Source organism: Carcharhinus amblyrhynchos, chromosome 23, assembly GCF_965287045.1.
Source record: "Carcharhinus amblyrhynchos chromosome 23, sCarAmb.v2.hapA, whole genome shotgun sequence".
NCBI lineage: Eukaryota > Metazoa > Chordata > Chondrichthyes > Carcharhiniformes > Carcharhinidae > Carcharhinus > Carcharhinus amblyrhynchos.
Genome location: NC_137346.1, coordinates 561694 through 584942, shown reverse-complemented (window position 1 = coordinate 584942; position 23249 = coordinate 561694). Strand labels below are relative to the sequence as shown.

At 45.0% G+C, this 23249-nt stretch overlaps 1 protein-coding gene across 1 annotated transcript in view; it reads right to left on the bottom strand.

The window, feature by feature from the left end:
- LOC145357389 (uncharacterized) overlaps positions 1-23249 on the bottom strand; it is a 160690-nt gene that overhangs the window by 76940 nt on the left and 60501 nt on the right. Inside the window, exons 10-11 of the mRNA XM_080210708.1 lie at positions 11178-11331; positions 4558-4639 (exon numbers count right to left, since the gene is read on the bottom strand). Of these exons, the coding sequence (XP_080066834.1) occupies positions 4558-4639; positions 11178-11331 (236 nt within the window). The remainder of the gene's footprint in view (positions 1-4557; positions 4640-11177; positions 11332-23249) is intronic.

Below are 23249 nucleotides of genomic sequence, written 5' to 3'. Positions count from 1 at the left end.
GAGACGGGAGAGGTTCCGGAAGATTGGAGGACTGCGGATGTGGCTCCTATTTTCAAGAAAGGGAACAGAGATAGCCCGGGAAATTACCGACCGGTGAGTCTGACCTCAGTGGTTGGTGAGCTGATGGAGAGGCTTCTGAGGGACAAGATTTATGAGCATTTGGAGAGGTTTGACATGATCAGAAATAGTCAGCATGGTTATGTCAAGGGCAGGTCGTGCCTTACGAGCCTAGTTGAGTTCTTCGAAAATGTGACTGAACACATTGACGAAGGAAGTGCAGTGGACGTGGTGTACATGGACTTCAGCAAGGCGTTTGATAAAGTCCCCCATGCAAGACTTCTTGGGAAGGTGAGAGGGCATGGGATCCAAGGGCCTTTGGCCTTGTGAATCCAGAACTGGCTTGCCTGCAGCAGGCAGAGAGTGGTTGTGGATGGGTCTTTTTCTGCATGGAGGTCAGTCACCAGCGGAGTGCCCCAGGGATCTGTTCTGGGACCCTTGCTGTTTGTCATTTTCATAAATGACCTAGATGAGGAAGTGGAGGGATGGGTTAGTAAGTTCGCTGATGACACGAAGGTCGGTGGTGTTGTGGATGGTCTGGAAGGATGTCAAAAGTTGCAGCAGGACATAAATAGGATGCAGGACTGGGCGGAGAAGTGGCACATGGACTACAACATGGATAAATGTGTAGTCGTCCAATTTGGCAGAACCAACGGGGTGAACGAGTACACTATCAAGGGCAGGAGTCTTAGTAGTGTTGAAGAGCAGAAGGATCTTGGGGTCCGGGTCCACAGGACTCTTAAATCGGCCTCGCAGGTGGAGGATGTGGTCAAGAAGGCGTATGGTGTACTGGCCTTCATTAATCGAGGGATTGAGTTTAGAAATCGGGAGGTAATGCTGCAACTTTATAAGACCTTTGTCAGGCCTCACTTGGAGTACTGTGCGCAGTTCTGGTCGCCTCACTATAGGAAGGACGTAGAAGCTATTGAAAGGGTACAGAGGAGATTTACAAGGATGTTGCCTGTATTGTGAGGCATGCCTTATGAAGTTAGGTTGAGGGAGCTGGGACTCTTTTCCCTGGAGAGACGAAGGTTGAGAGGCGACCTGATAGAAGTTTATAAAATGTTGAGAGGAATAGATAGGGTGGATTCTCAGAGGCTATTTCCCCGGGTTGAAATGGTCGCTACGAGAGGACACAGATTGAAGGTGCGGGGAGGCAAGTACAGAAGTGATGTTAGGGGTAAGTTTTTCACTCAGAGGGTGGTGAGTGAATGGAATCGGCTGCCGTCAGTGGTGGTGGAGGCGAACTCACTGGGGTCTTTTAAAAGACTTCTGGATGAGTATATGGGATTTAATGGGATTGGGGGTTATAGATAGGTCTATGGATTGGTAGGTGTTGATGTGATCGGCGCAACTCGTGGGCCGAAGGGCCTGTTTGTGCTGTAGTGTTCTATGTTTGCCGGATATTAAAGATAGAAGGATGGTAGGAGTTGAGGGCCTAAATGCGATTACTGTCACAAGAGAGGTAGTGCTTGATAGACTAATGGGACTGAAGGTGGACAAGTCCCCAGGACCGGATGGAATGCATCCCAGGGTTCTGAAGAACATAAGAAATAGGAGCAGGAGTAGGCCATCTAGCCCTTCGAGCCTGCCCCGCCATTCAATAAGATCATGGCTGATCTGTCGTGGCTCAGTTCCACATTCCCGCCTTCTCCCCATAACCCTTAATCCCCTCTCTTATCAAAAACCCATCAACCCGCGTCTTAAAAATATTTAGCGAGGTAGCCTCCACCACTTCAACGGGCAGAGAATTCCAGAGATTCACCACCCTTTGAGTGAAGAAGTTCTTCCTCAACTCCGTTCTAAACCGCCCCCCCTTTATCTTGAGGCTGTGCCCCCTAGTCCTGCTGTCCTTTCTGAGCAGGAAGAGTCTCTCCACCTCTATCCTATCCATCCCATTCATCATCTTATATGTCTCAATGAGATCTCCCCTCATTCTTCTAAACTCTAACGAGTACAAGCCTAGTTTATTCAGCCTCTCCTCATAGCTCAACCCCCTCAACTCCGGCATCAGCCTAGTAAACCTTCTCTGCACTCCCTCCAAGGCCAAAATATCCTTGCGTAAGTACGGCGCCCAAAACTGCACACAGTACTCCGGCTGCGGCCTCACCAATACCCTATATAGCCGCATAAGAACATAAGAAATAGGAGCAGGAGTAGGCCATCTGGCCCTTCGAGCCTGCCCCGCCATTCAATAAGATCATGGCTGATCTGTCGTGGCTCAGTTCCACATTCCCGCCCTCTCCCCATAACCCTTATATACTTTTATATTCAATCCCCCTCGCTATGACGGCCAGTATCCCATTCGCCTTCCTGACCACCTGCTGCACCTGCAAGCTGGGTTTTTGCGACTCATGCACAAGGACCCCGAGGTCCCTCTGCACCGTCGCCTGCTGCAGTTTTTCTCCACGTAAGTAATAATCCTTCCTATCATTATTCCTACCAAGGTGGACCACCTCGCACTTGCCAACATTCAATTCCATTTGCCAGTTCCTGGCCCATTCGCCCAGCCTATCTAGATCCTTCTGCAGACTCTCCACACCCTCCGCGCAATTTGCCGTTCCACCAATCTTGGTGTCATCAGCAAATTTCGACACCATACACTCGGTTCCCTCCTCCAGATCATCTATATAAATGGTAAATAGCTGAGGCCCCAGCACCGACCCCTGGGGCACTCCACTGGAAATGGCAGAGGTGATAGTGGATGCCTTAGTGATTATTTACCAAAATTCGCTGGGTTCCAGGGAAGTGCTGGAAGATTGGAAAACGGCTAATGTTACGCCGCTGTTTAAAAAAGGTAGCTGACAAAAGGCAGGGAATTATAGGCCAGCTAGTTTAACATCTGTAGTTGGAAAAATGCTTGAATCCGTCATCAAAGAAGAAATAGCGAGGCACCTAGAAAAGAATGGTTTGATAGAGCAGACGCAGCATGGATTCGTTAAGGGGAAGTCATGTTTGACGAATTTATTGGATTTCTATGAGGATGTGACCAGTGCGGTAGACAGAGGGGAACCGGTGGATGTGGTGTTTTTCCCGATTTTCAAAAGGCGTTTGATAAGGTGCTTCATAAAAGGTTGCTACAGAAGGTTAGGGTGCACGGAGTTGGGGGTAAGGTGTTAGCGTGGATTGAAGATTGGCTGTCTAATAGGAAGCAGAGAGTTGGTATCAATGGGTGCTATTCTGATTGGCGGTTGGTGACTAGTGGAGTGCCGCAGGGATTGGTGCTGGGGCCTCAGCTATTTACCATTTATATAGATGATCTGGAAGAGCGGGGTGAGTGTAGGGTGTTGAAATTTGCTGATGACACGAAGATGAGTGGGAAAGCAAATTGCGTGGAGGGTTTGGAAAGTCTGCAGAGGGATCTGGATAGGCTGAGCGAGTGGGCGAGGACCTGGCAGATGGAGTACAATGTTAGCAAGTGTGAGGTTATCCACTTCAGCAGAAATAATAACAGGACGGATTACTATTTAAGGGCGAAAAGCTGCAGCATGTTACGGTGCAGAGGGACCTGGGGGTCCTTGTGCATGAGTCGCAAAAACCCAATCTGCAGGTACAGCAGGTGATCAAGAAGGCGAATGGAATGCTGGCCTTCATAGCGAGGGGGATAGAATATAAAAGCAGGGAGGTTTTGCTGCAACTGTACAGGGTACTGGTGAGGCCACAGCTGGAGTACTGTATGCAGTTTTGGTCGCCGCACTTGCGCAAGGATATATTGGCCTTGGAGGGAGTGCAGAGGAGGTTCACTAGGCTGATACCGGAGATGAGGGGGTTGGACTATGAAGAGAGACGAAATAGACTGGGTCTGGACTCATTGGAGTTTAGAAGGATGAGGGGGGATCTTATAGCGACGTATAAGATAATGAAGGGGATGGATAGGGTAGAGGTGGAGAGATTCTTCCTGCTCAGAAAGGACAACAGGACTAGAGGGCACAGCCTCAAAATAATGGGTGGGCAGTTTAGAACGGAGTTGAGGATGAACTTCTTCACTCAAAGGGTGGTGAATCTCTGGAATTCTCTGCCCGTTGAAGTGGTGGAGGTACCTCGCTAAATATATTTAAGACACGGGTAGATAGGTTTTTGGTAGGCAAGGGAATTAAGGGTTATGGGGAGAAAGCAGGAAAGTGGAACTGATCCACTTCAGATCAGACATGATCTTATTGAATGGCAGAGCAGGCTCGAAGGCCTACTCCTGCTCCTATTTCTTACGTTCTTGTGTTCTTATTTGGCTTGCTCAGCAAATAATCATCTGCTATGGATGTAGCTCTCAAGTATTTATCATCATCCATACAGAGCAAACAAAAACAACATCCTTCTTCGCCCACTTCTTAGGTGACCCGTACTGAGCGGTTTTGGAATCTCCTTAACTGGAAGTGTAAATCCAGCAGTTTCCCCGCGGAGTAGCTTCACTAGTGATGGAGGAGCTCCCTGAACTATATTACCTTTCAGAAGCAGATGCCTTTGATCTAATGTTAAGTATGTACAATGTTTCACTGTTATTACCTGGCCTGCCGCCTCTCTTTTGGGTGGATTTGATTAATTAATTGTTTTCCGAAGAGATGAGTCCATGGTTGTGGAAATCCTACTGCAAAAAAAAATTCCGTGAGAAAGGCCTTCCTGACAAATTCAGGGCAGTTATAAAGTGTCATTCCGTGTCTTGGCGGCCCCAAAATTGCTACTTTATAATACCATGCAGTTACTTCACCTGATACGAATAGCAGGTGCACAATTCTTTGATCTGCCAGAGCTGTGGAAAAATTTTGTTTCCAGAGATTTGAAGTATGTTTACTTTCCTTCCTATCTACCTTTGACAGGTGAATGTAGAGTCATAGAGGTTTACAGCACAGAAACAGATTCTTGAGCCCCATGTGTCTGTGCCACCTTTTTTTGACCACTAAGTTAGTCCCAATTGCCTGTGTTTGGCCCATATCCCTCTACATCAATCTTACCCACGTAACTGTCTAAATGCTCTTTAAGACAAAATTGTACCCGCCTCTATTACTACTCTGACAGCTCATTCCAGACATTCACCATCCTCTATATGAAAAAATTGCCCCTCTGGACACTTTTGTATCTCTTCCCTATCACCTTAAATCTATGCCCTCTAGTTTTAGACTCCCCTACCTTTGGGAAAAGATATTAACTATCTAGCTGACCTATGCCCCTCATTATTTTATAGACCTCTATAAGATCACCCTCCAGCCGCTTATGCTCCAGAGAAACGAACCCCAGTCCATCCAGCCTCTTCTTATAATTCAAACCATCAACTCCTGGTAGCATCCTAGTAAATCTTTTCTGCACTCTTCTAGTTTAATAATATCCTTTCTATAATATGGTGACCAAAACTGCACACGGTATTCCAAGTGCTGCTTACTAATGTCTTGAACAACTTTAACAAAATGTCCCAACTCTTGTATTCAATGTTCTGACCAATGAAACCAAGCATGCCGAATGCCTTCTGCACTATCCTGTCCACCTGTGACTCCACTTTCAAGGAGCTATGAACCTGTACCCCTAGATCTCTTTGTGTGGGGTGGGTGCAGGGGTATGGGGAATTACAAAATCAAAGGTAAAGAAGGGGGTACGAGTGCAGGTTAATGTTGAGGACATTCAACTAGTTAAAGGAGTAGAGGGCTTGGGAGGGGTTAGTGGTGTTTCAACAAATCGGGTCCAGATAAAGGCTGGCATAAAGACACTTCACCTGAATGCACGAAGCATTTGAAACAAAGTGAATGAGTTGATGGCACAAATCAGCACAAATGGGTATGATCTAGCGGCCATTACAGAAATGTGGTTGCAGGGTGACCGGGACTGGGAACTGAATATCCAGGGGTATCAGACATTTAGGAAGGACGGACAAGAAGAAAAAGGAGGTGGGGTAGCTCTGTTAATAAAGGATAATATCAGGGCGGTAGTGAGAGACGATATAGGCTCCAAAGAGCAAAACATGGAATTGTTGTGGGTGGAGATAAGGAATAGTAAGGGGAGAAAGTCACTGGTGGGTGTGGTCTATAGGCCCCCAAATAATAACTTTGAGGTGGGGAGGACTATAAACAAGCAAATAATGGATGCATGCAAAAACAGAACGGCAATAATCATGGGGGATTTTAACCTGCATATTGATTGGTTGACTCAAGTCGGACGCGGTGGACTTGAAGAAGAGTTCTTAGAAAGCTGTCGGGATAGTTTCCTTGAACAGTATGTTACAGAACCTACGAGGGAGCGAGTTATTTTAGATCTGGTACTATGTAACGAGACAGGTAGAATTAAGGATCTTCTTGTGAGGGATCTCTTGGGATGAATGATCACAATATGGTTGAATTTCTGATGCAGATGGAGGGTGAGAAAGTAGGGTCCCAAACCAGTGTCCTCTGCTTGAGCAGAGGGGAGTATGATAGGATGAGGGTGGAATTGGCTAATGTAGATTTGGGGTGCAGATTGGTTGGTAGGACAGCTGAGGAACAGTGGAGGATTTTTAAGGAGATTTTTCTCAGTGCTCAGCAAAAATATATTCCAGTGATAAAGAAGGACTGTAAGAAAAGGGATAACCAGCCATGGATATCGAAGAAAATAAAGGAGTATTAAATTAAAAACTGATGCGTACAGAGTGGCCAAAAATAGTGGGGAATTAGAAGATTGGGAAAGCTTTAAAAAACAACAAAGAATGACTAAGAAAGTGATAAAGAAAGGAAAGATAGATTATGAGACTAAACTAGCTCAAAATATAAAAAATGATAGTAAAAGTTTTTACAAATATATAAAAAGGAAGAGAGTGGCTAGAGTGAATGTTGGGCCCTTGGAGGGCGAGAGGGGGGATTTAATAGTGGGAAACAAGGAAATGGCTGAGATTTTAAATAAGTTTTTTGTGTCAGTCTTCACGGTGGAGGACACAAATAGCTTACCGCATATTAACGATCGAGGGTTGGTAGGAGTTGAGGTCCTTAATACAATTACTGTTACTAAAGAGGTAGTGCTTGGTAGACTAATGGAACTGAAGGTAGATAAGTCCCCGGGCCCGGAGGAAATGCACCCCAGGGTACTGAGAGAAATGGCAGAAGTAATAGTAGATGCGGTAGTAGTTAATTATCAAAATTTGCTGGACTCTGGAGAAGTGCTGGCTGATTGGAAAACAGCTAATGTTACACCACTGTTTAAAAAAGGAAGTAGACAAAAAGTGGGTAACTGCAGGCCATTTAGCTTAACGTCCGTAGTTGGGAAAATGCTGGAATCCATCATTAAAGAAGAAATAACAGGATGCCTGGAAAAGAATGGTTCGATCAAGCAGATGCAGCATGGATTCACGAAGGGAAAGTCGTGTTTGACGAATTTACTGGATTTTTATGAAGATGTGACTAGTGCGGTTGACAGAGGGGAACTGGTGGATATGGTGTTTTTAGATTTCCAGAAGGCGTTCGATAAGGTACCTCACAAAAGGTTGCTACAGAAGGTTAGGGTACACGGGTTTGGGGGTAAAGTGTTAGCGTGGATTGAGGATTGGCTATCTAACAGGAAGCAGAGAGTTGGAATAAATGGGTACTTTTCTGTGGCATGCTACAGGGATCGGTGCTGGGGCCTCAACTGTTTACCATATACATAAGACGATCTGGAGGAGGGGACTGAGTGCAGGGTAACAAAGTTTGCTGATGACACGAAGATGGGTGGGAAAGCGAATTGTGTGGAGGACGTGGAAAGTCCGCAGAGAGATTTGGATAGGCTGAGTGAGTAGGCGAGGATCTGGCAGACGGAGTATAATGTTGGCAAATATGAGGTTATCCACTTTGGAAGAAATAATAATAAAATGGAATATTATTTAAATGGTGAAAAATTACAACATGCTACTGTGCAAAGGGACCTGGGGGTCCTTGTGCATGAATCGCAAAAACTCAGTCTGTAGGTGCAGCAGGTAATCAAGAAGGCGAATGGAATGTTGGCCTTTATCGCGAGGGGGATAGAATATAAAAGCAAGGACGTCTTGCTGCAAGTGTACAGGGTACTGGTGAGGCCGTAACTAGAGTACTGTGCGCAATTTTGGTCCCCTTATTTGCGAAAGGATATATTGGCCTTGGAGGGAGTACAGAGAAGGTTCACCAGGTTGATAACGGAGATGAGGGGGTTAGCCTATGAGGAGAGATTGAGTTGATGGGGCCTGTACTCGTTAGAGTTTAGAAGGCTGAGGGGTGATCTTATAGAGACATGTAAGATAATGAAGGGGCTACGTAGTGTAGGAGGTAGAGAGATTCTTTCCACTTAGAAAGGAAACCAGAACTAGAGGGCACAGCCTCAAAATAAGGGGGGGATCAGTTTAGAACAGAGTTGAGGAGGAACTTCTTCTCTCAGAGGGTGGTGAATCTCTGGAATTCTCTGCCCATTGAAGTGGTGGAGGCTACCTTGTTGAATATGTTTAAGTCGCGGGTAGATAGATTTCTGATTGATCAGGGAATTAAGGGTTATGGGGAGCAAGCAGGTAAGTGGAACTGATCCACTTCAGATCAGCCATGATCTTATTGAATGGCGGGGCAGGCTCGAGGGGCTAGATAGCCTACTCCTTCTTCACTGTCCATTATGCCATCAACCTTGGTGTTAGCTGTAAACTTACTAACCATCTGTCCTAAATTGTCATCCAAATCATTACACTAAATGACAAATAACAGTGGACCCAGCACTGATCCCTGAAGTACACCGCTGGTCGGAGGCCTCCAGTTTGTCAACAACTCTCTACAGCTACCCTCTGTCTTCTATCATCAAGCCAATTTTGTATCCAGTTGGCTACGTCACTCTGGATCCTGTGAGACTTAACGTTATGCCAATCAGTACCTTGTCAAAGGCCTTGTTAAAGTTCAAGTAGACAACATCAACTACAGTAGTACAAAAACTAAAATCACATGGGATTCAGGGTAGGCTGGCTAGATGGATACAGTACTGGCTTGGTTATAGAAGACAGAGAGTAGCGACGGAAGAGTGTTTTTTCTGAATGGAGATCTGTAGTGAGTGGTTTTCTGCAGGGATCAGTGTTGGGACCTCTGTTATTTGTAGTATGTGTAAATGATCTGGAGAAAAATGTGGATGGTCTGATTAGTAAGTTTGCAGATGACACGAAAATTGGTGGAGCTGCTGGGGATTATCAGAAGATACAACAGATATGGATACATTGGAGACTTGGGCACAGAAATGGCAGATGGAGTTTAACCTAGACAAATGCGAGGTAATGCATTTTGGGGGATCAAATTTAGGTTTGAATTATACTGTAAATGGCAGAACCTTAGGAACATTAACATACGGACGGATCTGGGTGTGCAGGTCCACAGTTCCCTAGTAGTGGCAACACAGGTGGCAAAGGTAATTAAGAAGCATATAGCATGCTTGCCTTCATCAGCCGGGGAATTGAGTACAAGAGTTGGGACATCATGTTGCAGCTACATAGAAACTTGGTTTGGCCATATTTGGAGTATTGTATGCAGCTCTGGAAGGACGTGGAAACTTTGGAGAGAGTGCAAAGAAGGTTCACCAGAATGTTGCCTGGTCTCAAGATCATTGGCTACGAGAAGATTGTTTTCACTGGAAAGACTGAGCTGAGGGGAGACCGATTTATTTATTAGTCACAAGTAATGCTTACATTAACACTGCATAAAAACATAAGAAATAGGAGCAGGAGTAGGCCATCTAGCCCTTCGAGCCTGCTCCGCCATTCAATAAGATCATGGCTGATCTGAAGTGGATCAGTTCCACTTTCCCACTTTCTCCCCATAACCCTTAATTCCCTTGTCTGTCAAAAACCTATCTACCCGTGACTTAAATATATTTAGCGAGGTAGCCTCCACCACTTCAACGGGCAGAGAATTCCAGAGATTCACCACCCTTCGAGTGAAGAAGTTCCTCCTTAACTCCGATCTAAACTGCAACCCCCTTATCTTGAGGCTGTGCCCTCTAGTCCTGCTATCCTTTCTAAGCGCGAAAAATCTCTCTACCTCTACCCTATCCATCCCTTTCACTATCTTATACATCTCTATAAGATCCCCCCTCACCCATCTAAACTCCAACGAGTACAGACCCAGTATATTTAGTCTCTCTTCATAGTCCAAACCCCTCACCTCCGGTATCAGCCTAGTGAACCTCCTCTGCACTCCCTCCAAGGCCAAAATATCCTTGCACAAGTGCGGCGACCAAAACTGCACACTGCAATGAAGTTACTGTGAAATTCCCCTAGCTGCCACACTCTGGTGCCTGTTTCAGTCAATGCATCTAACCAGCACGTCTTTCAGACTGTGGGAGGAAACCAGAGCATCCGAAGGAAACCCATGCAGAGATGGGGAGAACTCCACACAGACAGTGACCGAAGTTGGGATTCGAACTCGGGTCCCTGGCGCTGTGAGGAAGCAGAGTCAACCACTGTGCTGACCTTCAAAATTATGAAAAGCATAGGCAGGTGGATAGACAGAGACTTCTTCCAAGGATGGGAGTGTCAATTACAAGAGGCCACAGGTTCAAGTTGAGAGGGAAAAGTTTAAGGGAGATGTGCGGGAGCAGTTTTTCCACAGTGTTGGGTACTGGAACATGCTGCCAGAGGAGGTGATGGAAACAAGCGTATTAGGAACATTTGAAAGGATTCTGGATGGGTACATGAAATTGAGGGATATGGACTGACTAACAGCAGAAGGATTCTTTTTAGTTTAGTTAGGGCATCATGAATGGCACAGACTTGGAGCCCTCAACTGTTCTCAAAAGGCAACCAGGGATGGGCACTAAATGCTGGCCAGCCAGTGACGCCCACGTCCCGTGAATGAATAAAAGAAAGGAAATAGACAATTTTAGTGCAAATGTGGTTGGAAGCCTCTTGCAGGATCAAATCTGACATTAAAGTGTTGAATAGATTGGAGAATTTGATGTTCAATAATACCACAGCAGTAGAGAAGAGATAGGGATGGGAGCTGTCAGCACATGCAAAGTCAAATACTGTTATCAGATGATGTCATCGACAGGCATTATGTAATTGACAACGAGGAGAGAGGGCAAGGTTAGATCCAAAGGGATACAGAGGAAATGGTGCAGCAGCAGGAAGAGATAAATTACTGCTTTCTCTAGTGAAACTTGACAGACAGAACTGTACACAGTCCATGAAAACTCACCTTCTGCTGGGTCCAGTAGTGAAAATATTTCAGTGTGTTGCTTGTTTAGTCTCTTGTAGAGGTTTGTGTAGAAATGTTGTTTAATCACTTTTTGAAACTGCTGAGTTGTCAGTGCAGGAGCTTGGGATCTTAACATCACATCCACCTCACCTGGCTGGGAGAGCAACTGGTTATTAAGGTCATAGCCCATCCATCTTTATTTATTTCATTCACATGAATAACACTTAATGTTCTCAATTAATTTCAAAATATAAAGGGTTGATTTTAATTACCTTCACTATTGGGAATAATTCCTGCCACTACATTTTACTTAGAGCCTTCTGTAGCTGAAACAGCTGCCCGTTTCAGATGGAAGCACTGATTTAATCTGCTAATCAGGATAGTATTACATACAAAGGCCACTGATGTAATGTTGAGGGACCAACGAAAGGAGCAACTGCTGTGTCCACTCTGTCGATTGGTACTGGCCATTATCTAATTGAATGGCAGAACAGACACAAGGAACTGCAGGCTTAGTCCTGAAACTAGGCATTAAGTAGTGGTCCTTAAATGGCTTATGCACACAAATGTTCAGATATTATTTTTGAACATGTTCTCTTTGCAAGGTTGGGTATTGCCAAATTGGATATCTCCTTACTGACACGTTTCTGCGTAACATCACACCATTTGGTGTCACCTTCTAGTTTGATCTCAGCTCTTGACAAATTTTAGCTATTTCAGCTGTAAAGTAGATTCCCACTGTTGGATGCAGAACCTAAAACTTTTGTCGTATGTTCAAATTTAGCAATTCTTTACCTCCACGTCGGTAAGCAATATCTTTCATTCTCACTTGTCTGTCTAATGACTCATCTTGTACAGCTAGAAACTTAAACTGGTGATGGTTTGGAAACAGACCATATGTTCAGTTGGTGAAGGTAAAGATGCATTGGCCATGCTAAATTGCCCCTTAGTGACCCGGGATGCATAGGTGAGAGGGATTAGTGGGGTAAATATGTGGCGTTATGGGGATAGAGCTAAGGTGGGATTGTTATCAGTGCAGTTTCAATAGGCTGAATGGCCTCCTTCTGCACTGTAGGGATTTTATGATTCACTTAGTAGTGTTGCCCTTAGATTTAGCTTTGTGATGTGGAGCTCCTATTTTGTTTCCAAGCATTTAAGGTTTAAGGAATTCATCCAGTCATTGAATCCTTATAGTTGAGAGGTGACTTGATAGAGGTGTGCAAAATTATAAAGAGAAGAGATAGAGTGGACAGAATAAAATTGTTTCTCTTGGTGGAGAATTTTAGAACCGGGGGCATAGACTCAAAGTAAGTAATAACACCACTGAATGTCAAGGGGCAGTGGTTAGAGTTTCTTATTGGTTATAGTCATTACCTGGCATTTGTGTGGCGCAAATGTTACTTGCCACTTGTCAGCACAATCTTGGACATCGTCCAGATCTTATTGCATTTGAAACATAGAAACTAGAAGCAGGAGTAGGCCATTCAGCCAATTGAAACTGCACTGATAACAATCCCACCGTAGCTCTATCCCCGTAACCCCACATATTTACCCCGCTAATCCTTTCGAGCCTGCTCGGCCATGTAATTTGATCCTGTCTGACCAGTGAGTTCAATATTCTTATCTCCCCTTCCATCTTAAATGTATTATCTTTGGCGACATGGTGGGACAGTGGTTAAGGGGGCCATTCAGCCCATCTAGCCTGCACCATCAGCAATCCTGCTCAAGCCCTAACCCCATAACCCCATGTATTCACCTTGCTAGTCCCCCTAACACTAAAGACAATTTAACATGGCCAATCCAGCACAAATTTGGACTGTGGGAGGAAACTGGAGCGTCTGGAGAAAATCCATGCAGAAACTTGGAGAACATGCAAACTCCACACAGTTACCTGAGAATTGAACCAGGGTCCCTGGCGCTGTGAAGCAGCAGTTCTAACCACTATGCTGCCTTAACTGTGGACTTGTAGACTATTCACTCCGTTTGATCACGAATATCATGATATAATGTTATTAATAACCCATTTCACATAAGTTTTGAAATGGCTTGCCCATGTACTGATGACTGTTGTCTGAGACAATCTTTGTGGCACCCCAAACAAATTGTAAATGACACTTTGTACTGGCAAAGGCATCACTCAATACATTGTGCAGTTGTCTAATGAAGCTTGAAAGGGGGACCTGTCTCTGACAATGGAGATTGGGGTGGCTTTAAAAAACTGCACCCCAGTCTCTGAAAAGCCAGGCTAGCTGGCATGTTTTGTTAAAATGCATAAGTTGCATAAATTCATATCCATCGAGTGGATAACTCCCACTGAACAGATGCTGCCAGCGCCAGCACCTACCATTTGTGAAAGAACTTAGTCTGAAAACAAGGGAATTCTGCCTGGGGTCTTGCTGCTTCTTCTGTAACAATTGGTGCCTGGTTTCTGCTCCTGATGTTTCTTTGTCTCTCCTTCTTATGCAGATCTTGCTGGCATTGATCAGGCTTCCACTTTAGGGTCTCTGCCTCTACCACTAACTTAGGCAGCGAATTCCAAACACCCACGACCCTTTCCATAAAAAAGTTTTCCTCATATCCCCTCTACAACTACTGCCACTTACTTTGAATCTATGCCCCGGTTCTAAAATTCTCCACCAACAGAAACAATTTTACTCTGTCCACTCTATCTCTTCCCTTTATAATTTTGTACACTTCTATCAAGTCACCCCTCAGCCTTTGTTTCAAGGAAAATAATCCCAGCCTATCCAACCTACTCCTTAACCTAGAGCTACAATATCTTCTGCATCACCAGCCAATGATCGATCTCTATTTTCCAGATCTGAATTTAACCAATCTGATCCTACTCATGACATAAGTAGAGAAAGGGACGGGGATGTAGGGCAGAAATTCAGGGAGTTAGGGTGGAAGCTTAGGGCTAAAACAAACAGAGTTGTTATCTCTGGTTTTTACTTGTGCTGCGGGATAGCATGGAGAAGAATAGAAAGAGGACATTTGAACTCGTGGCTAAAGGGATGGTGCAGGAGGGAGAGTTTCAGATACTTGGGCAATTGGGGCTCATTTTGGGGTAGGTAGGACCTCTACAAAAGGGATGGTCTGCACCTGAACCAGAGGGGTCCTAATATCTTGGGGGGAAAATTTGCCAATGCTATTCGGGGGGGTTTAAACTGATTCAGACGGGGGGATGGGAACCTGAATTGTAGCTCTGATGTACAGGAGGATGAGAATAAGGAGGTCATGGATAAGGTTTCTAGGTCGCAGCAGGGTATGGGCAGGCAGGAGGGTGGGTTGAAGTGTGTATACTTTAATGCGAGGAGCATATGCAATTAGGTAGATGAACTTGCAGCCTGGATTTGTGCCTGGGACTTCGATGTTGTGGCCATTTCAGACACATGGATACAGCAGGGACAGGAATGGTTGTTGCAGGTTCCAGGGTTCAGATGTTTCAGTCAGAGCAGAGAAGGTGGTAGAAGAGGGGGAGGCATGGCATTGTTAGTCAAGGACTGTGTTATGGTGACAGAAAGGACGTTTGATGTGGATCTGTCTATTGAGATAGTATGGGCTGAGATTAGGAACAAGAAAGGAGAGGTCACCCTGCTGGGAATTTTTTATAGGCCTCCAAAAAGTTCCAGAGATGTAGAGGAAAGGATTGCAAAGATGATCCTGGATAGGTGCAAAAGTAACAGGGTAGTTGTTATGGGGGACTTTAACTTTACAAATATCGATTGGAAAAGCTATAGTTCAAGCATGTTAGAGGGGTCAGTTTTTGTCCAATGTGTGCAGGAAGGTTTCCTGACACAGCATGTAGATAGGCCAACAAGAGGTGAAGCTACATTGGATGTGGTACTGGGTAATGAGCCAGACCAGGTGTTAGACTTGAAGGTAGGTGAGCACTTTGGTGATAGTGACCACAATTCGGTTACGTTTACCTTAGTGATGGAAAGGGATAGGCATATACCGAAGGGCAGAAATTATAGCTGGAGGAAAGGTAATTATGAGGCGATTAGGCGAGATTTAGGATACGGAGGTTGGAGTAGGAAATTGCAGGGGCTGGGAACATCTGAAATGTGGAGCTTATTCAAGGAGCAGCTACTGCGAGTCCTTGATCAATATGTACCTGTCAGGCAGGGAGGAAGCGGTCGAGCGAGGGAACCGTGGTGTACTAAGGAAGTTGAATCTCTGGTGAAGAGGAAGTAGGAGGCTTATGTAAAGATGAGACGTGAAGGCTCAGTTAGGGCACAGGAGAGTTATAAATTAGCCATGAAGGAGCTAAAGAGAGTGTTAAGAAGAGCTATAAGAGGACATGAGAAGACTTTGGCGGATAGGATCAAGGAAAATCCTAAAGCTTTCTACAGGTATGTCAAGAATAAAAGATTGGTTAGGGCAAGATTAGGGCCAGTCAGACAGCAGTGGGAAGTTGTGCGTGGAGCCTGAAGAGATAGGAGATGCACTGAATGAGTATTTTTCATCAGTATTCACGCAGGAAAAAGTCAGTGTAGTCAAGGAGAATACTGCGATACCAGGTAGTAGACTAGACGGGATTGAGGTACATAAGGAGGTGGTGTTGGCAATTCTTGAGAGTGTGAAAACAGAGAAGTCCCCTGGGCCAGATGGGATTTACCCTAGGATTCTCTGGGAGGCTAGGGAGGAGATTGCAGAGCCTTTGGCTTTGATCTTCATGTCGTCACTGGCTTCAGGTATAGTGCCGGAAGACTGGAGGATAGCAAATGTTGTCTTCTTGTTCAAGAAGGGGAGTAGAGACCATCCTGGGAATTATAGACCAGTGAGCCTTACTTCTGCTGTGGGCAAAGTTTTGGAAAGAATTATAAGGGATAGGATTTATAATCATCTAGAGGGAAATAAATTGATTAGGGATAGTCAACACGGTTTTGTGAAGGGTAGGTCGTGCCTTACAAACCTTATCGAGTTTTTTGAAAAGGTGACCAAAGAGGTGGATAAGGGTAAGGCAGATGACGTGGCGTATATGGATTTTAGCAAAGCGTTTGATAAGGTTCCCCATGGTAGGCTATTGCAGAAAATACTGATGCATGGGACTGAGGGTGATTTAGCAGTTTGGATCAGGAATGGCTAGCTGATAGAAGACAGAGGGTGGTGGTTGATGGGAAATATTCAACCTGGAGTTCAGTTACAAGTGGTGTACCTCAAGGATCTGTTTTGGGGCCACTGCTGTTTGTCATTTTTATAAATGACCTAGATGAGGGTGTAGAAGGATGGATTAGTAAATTTGCTGATGACACCAAAGTTGGAGGAGTTGTAGACAGCGAGGATGGATGTTACAGTTTGCAGAGGGACATAGATAAGCTGCAGAGCTGGGCTGAGAGGTGGCAAATGGAGTTTAATATGGAAAAGTGTGAGGTGATTCACTTTGGTAAGAGTAACAGGAGTACAGAATATAGGGCTAATGGAAGGACTCTTAGTAGTGTTGACGAGCAGAGACATCTCGGGGTACATGTGCATAGCTCCCTGAAAGTTGGCACCCAGGTTGATAAGGTTGTTAAGAAGGCGTACGGTGTGTGAGCTTTTATTGGTAGAGGGATTGAATTTCGGAGCCGTGAGGTCATGTTAAAACTGTACAAAACTCTGGTGCGGCCGCACTTGGAGTATTGCGTACAGTTCTGGTCGCCGCATTATAAGATGTGGAAGCATTGGAAAGGGTGCAGAGGAGGTTTACCAGGATGTTGCCTGGTATGGTGGGAAGGTCTTATGAGGAAAGGCTGAGGGACTTAAGGTTATTTTTGTTAGAAAGAAGAAGGTTAAGAGGTGACCTAATTGAGGCATACAAGATGATCAAAGGATTGGATAGGGTGGACAGTGAGAGCCTTTTACTTCGGATGGAGATGGCTAACACGAGGGGACATAGCTTTAAATTAAGGGGTGATAATTATAGGACGGATGTCAGAGGTAGGTTCTTTACTCAGAGGGTAGTAAGGTCGTGGAATGCCCTGCCTGCAGCAGTTGTGGACTCGCCAACTTTAAAGGCGTTCAAATGGTCAGTGGATAGGCGTATGAACATAAGAACATAAGAAATAGGTGCAGGAGTAGGCCATCTAGCCCCTCGAGCCTGCCCTGCCATTCAATAAGATCATGGCTGATCTGTCGTGGCTCAGTTCCACATTCCCGCCCTCTCCCCATAACCCTTAATCCCCTTGCCTATCAAAAACCTATTGACCCGCGTCTTAAAAATAGGTGGAGGCAGCCTCCACCACTTCAACGGGCAGAGAATTCCAGAGATTCACCACCCTTTGAGTGAAGAAGTTCCTCCTCAACTCCGTTCTAAACCGCCCCCCCTTTATCCTGAGGCTGTGCCCTCTTGTCCTACTGTCCTTTCTAAGCGGGAAGAGCCTCTCCACCTCTATCCTATCCATCCCATTCAACATCTGATACGTCTCAATGAGATCTCCCCTCATTCTTCTAAACTCTAACGAGTACAAGCCTAGTTTATTCAGCCTCTCCTCATAGTTCAACCCCCTCAACTCCGGAATCAGCCTAGTAAACCTCCTCTGCACTCCCTCCAAGGCCAAAATATCCTTGCGTATGGATAACATTGGAATAGTTTAAGTTAGAGGGTCATTAGATTGGTTCCACTGGTTGGCGCAACATCGAGGGCCGAAGGGCCTGTACTGCGCTGTAATGTTCTATGTTTTAGGAAGGGAAGACAGTAGACTGGAGGTGTGATATTAGTGTATCCTTAAGAGATTTTTTCCTGCATCATGTTTTCTACAATTGTAAGTAGGCCTTTTTGGCTTCAGTTATTTTTTATTATGGCACCATCTTGTCTGCAGATGTTCTTTTATTGTTGCTTAAATGGTGATGGGAGGAGGGGGGGTGTTTATTTTTCTGTGCGGTTTTTTATGGCTCATTGTTAAGAGAAAAACTGTAGGCAGGTCAGTGACAGGAACTCCTCTATTTTCAGTTCTGAGCTGCAGGTTTGAGTTTTAGTAGGCATAGCAAACTGAAAAGACTCTCTCCCTGGTTTTGGAATTCTGTGGGTTAGTTGAAAGCAAGGCTTCTTGCCTTCCTGGAATAGAAAATCTGCTGTTGGTGGTTTGACTAGAGTCTACCTGGAGTTCTGGAAAGCTGTCCTGACTTCTAACCATTCTGGGTGTGTAAAAAGGACTGCCAGAACTTACAAGACTGAGTTGATTCAATTCCAGTATCACATGAGGACTCGACTTTGTGGTGTTGAACTTTTGTTTTAGAATCATAGAATCTTTAGTGCAGGAGGCCATTTGGCCCATCAAGCCTGCACTGACAACAATCCCACCATGTTCTATCCCTATAACCCCATATACTTACCCTTCTAATCCCCCTGACACTAAGGGTGGGGGGGAGGTACCAGATAGAAGTTTACAAGATTACGAGAGGCATGGACAGAGTGGATAGTCAGAAGCTTTTTGCTAGGGTGGAAGAATCAATTACTAGGGGGCAGAGGTTTAAGATGCGAGGTGCAAGGTTTAAAGAAGATGTACGAGACAGATTTTTTACACAGACAGTAGTGGGTGCCTGGAACGCGTTGCCAGGGGAGGTAGTGAAAGCGGATACATAGAACATAGAACATTACAGCGCAGAACAGGCCCTTCGGCCCACGATGTTGCGCCGACCAGCTTTTTAAAAAAAACACTAACCCACTAATCTAAACCAATCCCATTTCGTCCATAAACCTATCCACAGATCTCTTAAACGCCCCCAAACTAGGCGCATTTACAACTGCAGCTGGCAGGGCATTCCAGTCCCTCACCACCCTCTGGGTAAAGAACCTACCCCTGACATCAGTCCTATAACTACCCCCCCTTAATTTAAAGCCGTGCCCCCTCGTGCTAGCTTTCTCCATCCTAGGAAAAAGACTATCACTATCCACCCTGTTTAAACCTCTAATCATCTTATATGTTTCAATAAGGTCCCCTCTTAGCCGCCTTCTTTCCAGCAAAAACAACCCCAAATCTCTCAGTCTCTCCTCATAGGATCTCCCCTCCATACCAGGCAACATCCTGGTAAACCTCCTCTGCACCCTCTCCAAAGCCTCTACATCCTTCCTGTAATGTGGGGACCAGAACTGCACACAATACTCCAAGTGCGGCCGCACCAGAGTTTTGTACAGTTGCATCATGACGCTGCGACTCCTAAATTCAATCCCCCTACCAATAAACGCCAAGACACCATATGCCTTCTTAACAACCTTATCTACTTGATTCCCAACTTTCAGGGATCTATGTACACATACACCTAGGTACTTTTAAGGACTGTCTTGACAAGTACATGAATTGGATGGGAATAGAGGGATATGGTCCCCGGAAGCATAGGAGGTTTTAGTTAAGTCGGGCAGCATGGTCGGCGCAGGCTTGAAGGGCCAAAGGGCCTATTCCTGTGCTGTAATTTTCTTTGTTCTTTTGGCACAGTTGAGAGATGCTCACTTCACTGGTGAGCTGTCTCCAATTGTAATAAATCCAACTTTAATTAAGATTTAAAAGCTTTTCTAACCTTAAAAGGATCTCCAATTGCTAAGCAACAACTTCTACTTCCATTTACTCTTCACATCATAGCCCTCTCTACACACAACAGAAACACAAGAATTCTGGGAAATCCCAGTTGATGTTATAACTGGATGGGAAGATTCCAGAATGGAATTGAGAGTTAAAGCAATTGTGAACAGTGTGGATAGCAGTCAAGACCTGACTTGATAGAGGTCTACAAAGTTAGGAGAGGCATAGACAGGAATGAATAGTCAGAGGTTTTTCCATGGTTGGTACTGTCAATTACAAGAACAAAAGAACAATACATTACAGCACAGGAAACAGGCCCTTTGGCCCTCCCAGCCTGCACTGCTCATTGGTCCAACTAGACCATTCATTTGCACTCCTCCATCCCCAGTCTGTTCATGTGGCTATCCAGGTAAGTATTAAACGATCCCAGTGTGTCCACCTTCACCACCCTGCTTGGCAGCGCATTCCAGGCCCCCACCACCCTCTGTGTAAAATACATCCCTCTGATATCTCAGTTAAACCTCGCCCCTTCACCTTGAACCTGTGACCCCTCGTTACAAGGAGGCACAGGCTCAAGGCGAGAGGAGGAAAGTTTAAGGGAGATGTGAGGGGGAAGTTTTTTTTTACAGAGTGAGTGGTGTCTGGAATGTGCTATAAGAGCAGATTTTTTTTTAGTTTAATTAGGGCTTCACGATTGGCATAAAGGGCCTGTTCCAGTGCTGTACTTTGTTTTTTGTGAGACAAAGAAATTCCAAAAGGGGTCATGTAAGAGTAGAGGCTTTGTTTAAAAGTGTCATTGGAATTATAGGCCGGTTAGTTTAACGTCTGTGGTAGGTAAAATGTTAGAATCCGTCATTAAGGAGGAAATTGCGAGGCATCTTGAAGGGAACTGCTTGATAGAGCATACGCAGCACGGTTTCATTAAAGGGAAGTCGTGTCTGACAAATTTACTGGAGTTCTATGAGGATGTGTCTAGGGCGGTGGATAGAGGAGAGCCGGTGGATGTGGTCTTTCTGGATTTTCAGAAGGCGTTTGACAAAGCACCTCACAAGAGGTTATTGCAGAAGGTCGAGGGACATGGAGTTGGGGGTAGGGTGTTAGCGTGGATAGAGGATTGGTTGTCAAATAGGAGGCAGAGAGTGGGGGTCAACGGGTGCTATTCGGATTGGCGGATGGTGACTAGTGGAGTGCCCCAGGGGTCAGTGCTGGGGCCTCAGCTTTTTACCATTTATATAGATGATCTGGAGGAGGGAACCGAGCGTAGGGTGTCGAAATTTGCTGATGACACCAAGATTGGGGGAACGGCAAATTGTGCGGAGGGTGTGGAGAGTCTGCAGAAGGATCTAGATAGGCTGGGCGAATGGGCCAGGAAATGACAAATGGAATTTAATGTTGGCAAGTGTGAGGTGGTCCACTTTGGTAGGAAGAATGGTAGGAAGGACTATTACTTACGTGGCGAAAAACTGCAGCAGGCGACGGTGCAGAGGGACCTCGGGGTCCTTGTGCATGAGTCGCAAAAACCCAGCTTGCAGGTGCAGCAGGTGGTCAGGAAGGCGAATGGGATGCTGGCCTTCATCGCGAGGGGGATTGAATATAAAAGTAGAGAGGTCTTGCTGCAGCTGTATAGGGCACTGGTGAGGCTGCAGCTGGAGTACTGTGTGCAGTTTTGGGCGCCGCACCTGCGCAAAGATATTTTGGCCTTGGAGGGAGTGCAGAGGAGGTTTACTAGGCTGATACCGGAGTTGAGGGGGTTGAGCTATGAGGAGAGGCTGAATAAACTAGGCTTGTACTCGTTAGAGTTTAGAAGAATGAGGGGAGATCTCATTGAGATGTATAAGATGATGAATGGGATGGATAGGATAGAGGTGGAGAGACTCTTCCCGCTCAAAAAAGACAGTAGGACTAGGGGGCACAGCCTCAAGATAAAGGGGGGGCGGTTTAGAACGGAGTTGAGGAGGAACTTCTTCACTCAAAGGGTGGTGAATCTCTGGAATTCTCTGCCCGTTGAAGTGGTGGAGGCTGCCTCGCTAAATATTTTTAAGATGCGGGTTGATGGGTTTTTGATAAGAGAGGGGATTAAAGGTTATGGGGAGAGGGCGGGAAAGTGGAACTGAGCCACGACAGATCAGCCATGATCTTATTGAATGGCGGGGCAGGCTCGAAGGGCTAGATGGCCTACTCCTGCTCCTATTTCTTATGTTCTTATTGGTAAAACTTGAACTATAGCTTGGAATGCAAACCATTAAGGGAAAGCATTATTTTGTGAGAAGATTTTAGTGTGTTTTTGAGAGTAGACAATCATCTGGGGCATTCTGTGGAGAAATTCACAAACGCTAACTTGGGTTTGGTGTACAGTGCATGTCTTTGAACACAACTAATCTGTGTGCTTAAAGGGAGTTTACGTTAATGAAACCATTGTAGCTTAAGGTGTACTTTGCAATCTGTATTAACCATAAAATGTGTGTGTAATTAAGTTAAGGGGAGTAAAGAAATATTCTATCATACATCATACATGTTTAATAACTGTTTATTTTCTTGTTGTTAAAACTAATTAGCTGTCCTGTGACTCTGTTCCTTCACATTTTATATATAAAAATGTAAATGCTACTGTCTTTTGAACCAAGGTTCCATTCTGGAATCTTCCCATCCAGTGATCACATCAACTGAGATTGTAACATTTCCCAGAATTTGTTTTAAAGCATCAGGCATCTGATCCACCTTCCCTCCAAGAATCCACATCTAGTTAAGAGCAGGAGCCTGCCCACGTGTGATGCCTTAGCACAATCTAACAATTTGAATGTGAACACCAACAAGAAACTTCCAAATTGAACTTGCACAACTTTCATAAAGTCTACTGAAGTCCACGAAGTCCTCCATCAAATCAATCAATGCCTAACCATGCATTGTAGCATCCAAAAATCTATAAGGAAAATAATCTTTATGTATAAAACTTAATACAAGCTCCAGATCCTTCTCAGTATTCAACCAATAGGTGTCTAGCTCACAAAATACTTTGCTTCTGACCGAAGCATTGCCAGCTACTGTGCCAGGTCAGCCTTCCCTAAAGTACAGCAGCAAATGTTTGACAACAAAAGCCCCTGCAAGTCAACAGAAGTACAGAGCAGTCATTATTACCACACTTTTGTGTGTAGTGAGACCTGGATTTTGTATCCATGACACATAAAAGTGCTGGAGTAATTCCATAAACAATTCATCCGCTGCATCCTCCAGATTTAATGGGCAGAACGTCAAACAAATACTGGTGTCCTTCTTAAGATGTGGGTATGCCGGCGTTGGACTGGCGTAAACACAGTGAAAAGTCTGACAACACCAGGTTTTAGTCCAACCTATTTATTTGATAATATACTCGCAAGCTTTCGGGTTAGTCCCTTCGTCAGGTGACCTGACGAAGGGACTAACCCGAAAGCTTGCGAGTATATTATCAAATAAATAGGTTGGACTAAAACCTGGTGTTGTCAGACTTTTCACTGTCCTTCTTAAGGCCAGTCCCACTATAAGCAGTCAGGTAAAACTCCTGCAAAACTATCTACAGTGGACAAAAAGTGTCTCC